General features: G+C 44.1%; 1 protein-coding gene across 2 annotated transcripts; it reads left to right on the top strand.

Moving 5' to 3' along the window:
• The first annotated feature begins 1,148 nt into the window (after window positions 1-1,148).
• LOC120685970 lies at window positions 1,149-5,431 on the top strand. Of its 2 annotated transcripts, none has more exons than XM_039968123.1 (2): window positions 1,149-1,817; window positions 4,300-5,431. In XM_039968123.1, the coding sequence occupies exons 1-2, from the start codon at window positions 1,245-1,247 to the stop codon at window positions 4,975-4,977; spliced, it is 1,251 nt and encodes a 416-aa protein (XP_039824057.1). In that variant the 5' UTR covers window positions 1,149-1,244; the 3' UTR covers window positions 4,978-5,431. The 2 variants fall into 2 exon arrangements, 1 of the variants encoding a protein (XP_039824057.1); XR_005679908.1 differs by lacking the exon at window positions 1,149-1,817 and adding an exon at window positions 1,824-3,706 and having other exon boundaries at window positions 4,300-4,712.
• The last annotated feature ends 876 nt before the right edge of the window (window positions 5,432-6,307 follow it).

Here is a 6,307-nt window from a genome sequence, read left to right as displayed (position 1 = left end):
GGCGGAATGGACGGCGCAACCGACCTTGAGGCCTCAAGAGTGGCAGCCTAGTGACAATGCATCTCAGTTGTGGCAAAATACCACTAGGACATCGTCTGTTCCGGCAAGGCCATGGCCACCATCGCCATGTTGATCACATGGGAGATATGGAAGGAGAGGAACTGTCATGTTTATTTTAAGACATCATGAGACTTCGGCGCCGGCCCTCATGTCGCTTATAAAACAGGAAGCTCTAGCCTAGGTCGCTGCTGGGACCAAAGACTTAGCGAACCTAATTTCGCGAGAGTAATTTTGTTTGTTGTGCCGGCTAGTCGGCTGTACTCTTTCTGCTTTATTAATGAAATAGGCACAATCTTGTGCCCGTTCGTTCAAAAAAAAAATTACAGCTCGGCAACACAGACCTCGATGTTAGCTCTAGCTGCGGGACTCCAGCAGCGCTAGAGGCATAGCCGGTCGGCGAAGTGGACAGGGAGCAGGAAGAGGCACGACGTCCGTGGTGGTGAGGAAGGGGCCGGGGCCAGGACTTGGTTCTCTCCATAGGCGGCACGTGGACCTGATCCTAGCTCATGGTGTTTTCTTGCAGTGATGGAGATGAATAAGCTCCTGAGAGGTCCATTGTGCTGGCGACTTGATAATCTCATACGCAAGAGAGGAGCACCAAGGGTACCAGCGTCCATTCACCACCATCTCAGCCCGGAAGAGACTAAAATAGCAGTAGGCGTAGTGTGCGGTGGACAAAGCCATGGACAAATCCCTCTTAAAGTAAAATATGTAGGAGTATTCACAAAAATTGCCTACATCTTTGACGCAAAAAGTAGTCACTCATTCCACTTAATTATCTTGTCATCCTAACATGCCCTTGACTAAACCAAATGAAATGCGTAGGAGTATTCACAAGAATTGCCTACATCTTGTCATCTTTAACGCAAAAAAAGATAAACACTTTTTTTTGGAACAGAGAATTATGGCCCCTTCCTTGTTAAATAGAGGGGTTTTTTTCATTGTTCTTGAGAAATCAAAGCGAAGTGCCTTGACTTTAGAAAAAAAAATAAAAGGAGAAAAAAAACAGAAAATGACCAAAACGGGATCAGCGGACATCAGCGCAGAAGCACGAATCTCCGCGCACGCTCCTGCCAGAAGGCCACAGGCCAAACCCGACACCCTCTCTCTCGCCGTCGTCCTCACTCCTCCCTCCCCAGCTCGGTCGCGTTCCCACCTCGTCAGATCTCGCGCGCCCCGCCGCGATGGGCTCCGCGCACTCGTCCCACTCTTCCGTCTCCACCGCCGGCGGCGAAGACGACGACGACGAGGAGCCCTCCGCCGCGGCTGCCCCCTCCTCCGCGGGCCCGCCGGCGCCGCGGCCGCCCGCGCCGGCGCCAGTGCGCGTGCCCCCGGCGGCGTCCGCGTTGTCCAAGGTGCTGGAGCAGGAGCCCGAGGTGCTGCCGTGCCTCGCCGCGGACTCGCCGCTCTCGCCGCAGCCGTCTGCGGCGGGGACCCCGCGCCTGCTCGCGGGCCCCGGCATTAAGGTCTGGGACCCGTGCCACGTCCTCCTCCCGCCCCCGCCCGCGGCGCACGCGGGGAGGCACGCCGACGCCGCCTCGGCGGTGGAGGTCGTGGTGGTCAGCCACGGGGAGTGCGCCGCCGCGATGCGCCCCGACCTCGTCGGCGGCCGGTGGCCGGCCGCGGCCCTCACGGCGCGCGGGGAGCGCCAGGCGCGCGCTCTCGCTGTCTTCCTGCGCTCCCGCGGCGCGAGGCTCGCCGCGGCGTTCGCGTCCCCGCTCGACCGCGCCCGCGCCACCGCGGCGCTCATCTGCAGGGTGAGCACTTCCTGGGTCTCCTCCTGATAGCACATTCTGATTGGGTTGCTGCTAATGCGCTTTTGTCTTGGAATGCGCCTCAATTGACTTAGCTTGTAGATTGTACATCGCAAGGAGTCAAGGACAAACTATGTGGAACTATGAAACCAACATTTTGTCTTTTTGCGTGTACATTGTACTTGTACCATTCTTCTCGTCTTGTCTTGGAATTTTCCTTATTGTGCTAAATCAATAATCTTATCAAGAAATATTGACCTCTTGTGATAGACTTTGATATTCTTGTGTCCTGTGTTTGTTCTCTGGGATCGTGCCTTATAATTATGCTGAAAGCCTGAAATCAGTCACTAAGACACTGTAGTAGCATACGGGCTAGTGGATATGCATCATCTTCGGTTCGTCCCTGTTATTGTACTCCCTCCTTCCTCGATTGTAAGGCGTATCAAGGAGTATCACAGATACCAAGGTGTGGAGTTAACGCTGCGGAGGTTAATGCAGTGGAGGATAAATGCTGCGGAGATTTTCTTGTGGTCAGCGTTAATGCTGAGGTTTGCATGGTGCATGGCCGCATGCAACGCTTCAATCAGAGACTGCATGGCCCCATGCGCCTGTTTTCAACTGCACTTGAAATTCTTTTCTCTCGCTTCGAGGTGGCGCGCCCTACATACGTAGAAAAGTAGAAAATCATCGCACGCCTTAGAAATGGGGAAGGAGGGAGTAGTTCAGGAGGTTCTTTTTTTTGTTTTTTTTTTAAGTTCAGGAGTGCATTAGTGTTTATCGAACTGCTGCTGAATGTACTTTATATGCAAGGGTTTGGTTCCCTTTGGACGACTTTCGCACTGATAATGCATGCTAATTCTTTGATTGCGTTTAGCAACTGATTGACATTGGTTGTTATGTGATTCTTTTTTCTTTTTTGTTTTTGAGAAAGCAGCTATGCTATCTTTCAAGCTCTGAAGGTTTCTTTCCATTTTATTTTCCCTTTTTGAATGATATTTTTTTCTTTTTATCTTATATGTGAATGTTAGTTCACTTAAATGGCAAGATAGCGATTACTGGTAACTTTGAGAGTCTTCCACGTTCCTATCGTGAAGCTGTATTTGCTTTCACGGCAAGGTCAGAACTTTTTGTTGAGAGCCTTTCAGCAAGCTGTGGTGAAACATATGCTGTTATCTGTTATATTGTTCTTAATAGTGATAAATCTATGCCTTAATTGTTACTTGTTAGACAAGTAGCAATTAAACCTGCATCTCACATTACTGTTCAACTTCGAGCTCAAAACAATATACTATGTACTTATTTCAATGCATAGCAGTTGCACATGGAGTACCAGTAGGGAGTAGGGAAAACATATAGATAGAAATATGTTATAGGAGGGACCAAGAGGGAATCCCTTGTTTTTTTATAATGCTCTAAAGCAATGAGTACTTCTAAAATATCAGAGCAGTAATTTGTTCCTTTACAGTGTATTCCCTTATTTCGGAAGCCTACAGCCATTTGGGTTAGCTGTGCTGGGGAACTGGTGACATTCCCCAACTTAGCATGCAAGCCACTGCAATCAAAATATTTTCATTTTTGGAACAGTGAACCTAAAAATCCATAAGATTTCTATCCTCTAAGAGTATCTTTCTGTCACAGATTACATTGAACAACTGGCCTGGTTCATGACAATCTATTGCAACTAATAAACTAAAAATTGACCACTTCTCCTGTAACCTTTTATGGAAACTTTTGCCTCTAAATTTGATTCGAACTGTACCACAATTTTGTAGAACAGATGATACCTTATACCTTGAAATGGCATTCCTCAAATGCAGACATACTGAAGTGTATATCGGATTCTATGATGTGTTGCTGTTTTGCTTCAAAGTTGTTCGAAACATCGGATACTGGTAATGTTGGACTCTTTAAACATCAAAACATCATTTTCAGACTTTTGACTCTGGCTTGATATGCTATGTGCTGAATATGTTGCTTATTTCATGGTTAAATCAATCTGTTACAATTTTTAATGATCTATTGTTTGTTTTCTGTGATATTTTAATAATATATTGTATCTGTGTTAGCATCTCTCTTAAACTGTCAATGATCATCCCTTTTCTTTATTAACCAATGCGTTCTGAGTGTTACACCATAAAGCCTTTCATCTTATGATAGCAACTCCTTCGATATTGGTGTAAAGTTCATTGTTTTTAGACATGTCTTAAGTCTGCGCCAGTAAATGAAAGCTTTCATGAAATAGGCTTTGTTATAATACGGAATTGAACTGGGACCTTCACAGGTTTTTTATGCAATACCCTAGTGCACTTTAATCAGCTTGTTATAATATTGTGCAAATGACAGTTGCATACTATTTCTGGGACAGCAAAGTTATTGCATATAACTTCTGCATAGGCACAGTTCCCTCCCTTAGACAACACATGTTTCTTTTTACTTTTATTTTGACTGGTTTGCAGTTTGTAATATTTTTTATGTTAAGCTGCAGGAACTTGATTTCCCAGAGGAGCAGATTCAACTATCAGATTCTCTGACTGAGATGAGCCAAGGTCATTGGGAGGGCTGCCCAAAGTCAGAAATTTATACTCCAGAAATGATCAATCTGATGGAGAGCTCCCAACCTGATTTCTCAGCACCATCTGGTGAGTCCCTCAGGCAGGTACAGTTTCGGATGATGGAATTCCTCAACCGGACCATCCTAAGGCTACCAGAAAAGATAGCAATGGGGGACACACTATCGCAACAAAATGAGCCCAAAGGGTTCTCTCGGCAGAGCTCCAGCAATTCTGTCCAAGATGGTCCTCCTTGGGATCTGCTGTACAGGCTTAACCGACATAGCCTCCAAAAAAAGAAATCTGGGAAGAGCCGACTCCAGTTTGTCACTTCAGGGGACAATGATCCTGAGGATGACTTCTCCCCTAAAGATATAAACCAGAGGCATCTGCTTCATGAAGGAAGTTTAGGGAGTTCTGTAGCCACCTCCATTGCGATTTTCAGCCATGCAACCCCCATTCGTTGTCTGATTGCAGGCCTGCTGGATTGCAATCCTATGATGTCACAGAGAATATGTATAGACGATTCCTCGGTTACAGTTCTTGAGCATTCATCAAGAACAGGGTGGCAAATAAAAAGGCTTAACGATACTGCGCATCTCAGACTTCTCTAGGTGCAAGATGCCACGCTGTTCAGTGAGAACATAACTGGCACGTGTATCAGTGCAAGAATTTATCAAAGACATTCTGCAAATCAGATGCTCATGCCCCTTGCTGCATGCATGTGCTATACCGCCATTAGAAGTGTAGTCTCATCACTGTATTGCATTTGTATCTATTGTAATATCTCTATTCCAAGAAGAGGGGTTGGCCTGTAATGGTGTTGTGCTATATTTGTTGTAATTCTTTTTTATAATTATTTATCAAGTGTAATTTCCAGCTGAATCTATCCCCATTTTTTTGGATGGGTGATTGGTGCGGGCATATTTCAATGCATTATTCTTTTTGGGTCAAATATTTCCTGAGTTTCACATATTGTGTATCCTTGAGGCTAGGATGGAATGCAAATACCAGTACATCTATTTTGTGGTGTAACTGCCAATGGCATAATAAGTTGTACTTTGCACACGAATATTACTGACAAGCTTATCATTTGCAATTTGTTTTCTACGAATTTCAACATTATACAGCTTCTCTATAGCAGAGTTTTCTTCTAATTTTGTTTTCTAATCCTTGAGTAAATATTCTTTGTAATCTGTCTTTCTTTATCTCGATCGTTCTCATGAGCAGTTATCTGACAAAACTTGTTTGTTCATATCAATCATCGATTAATCAAGACTTCTGTGTCAGCTTGGCTGCCGACTGCCGTGTGAGCTTGTTCTCCAATATTTGATTTTTTTTTGTTGGTGTAGTTTAGTTCAACATGAGCGATCGATACCACTTGTCAAAACTATGCAATTTCTTGCTAACGATTCCCAATTTCGCAAGTGATGCTACTATTTCTTTTCTCAAATAGTACATTTCTAGCCTCGCTATAAGGAATATCATGGTGTCTGTTCATTTTAGACACACGCACCCACCCACGCACACATATTGCATGGTCCAGTTTACACCCTCAATCTATCTCAAAACTTGATTTTCATCCTTTACTTACAAAACGGGTTACAAAGGCCATCCAACTGTCCAAACCTGACAAATTTGGCCTTTTGAGTGGTTTCAGAGAAGATTTTTCATTTTGAAAAATTAAATTATTCAAGCAAATAAAAACATTTCTCTTCTAAAAATGTAACCTATCTTTTGTTGCTCTATTCGAATCTTATTTATTAAAAATAATAGGCATAACTACAAGTAGACAGATACTAGGAAAATTAGATCCGAATAACTAACAAGGAGAGTGTCAATAGCTAGGTTATATTTTTAGTAAAACACTGGCACCCGTTTCGTATTTTATTGTTTAAAATAAATTACTTATAATTTCTTGCTTAAACTTGAAATTTTTAATTT

Source organism: Panicum virgatum, chromosome 8N (genome assembly GCF_016808335.1).
Source record: "Panicum virgatum strain AP13 chromosome 8N, P.virgatum_v5, whole genome shotgun sequence".
NCBI lineage: Eukaryota > Viridiplantae > Streptophyta > Magnoliopsida > Poales > Poaceae > Panicum > Panicum virgatum.
The sequence above is the reverse complement of the archived record's forward strand: the minus strand, read 5'-3'. Positions and strand labels throughout refer to the sequence as shown.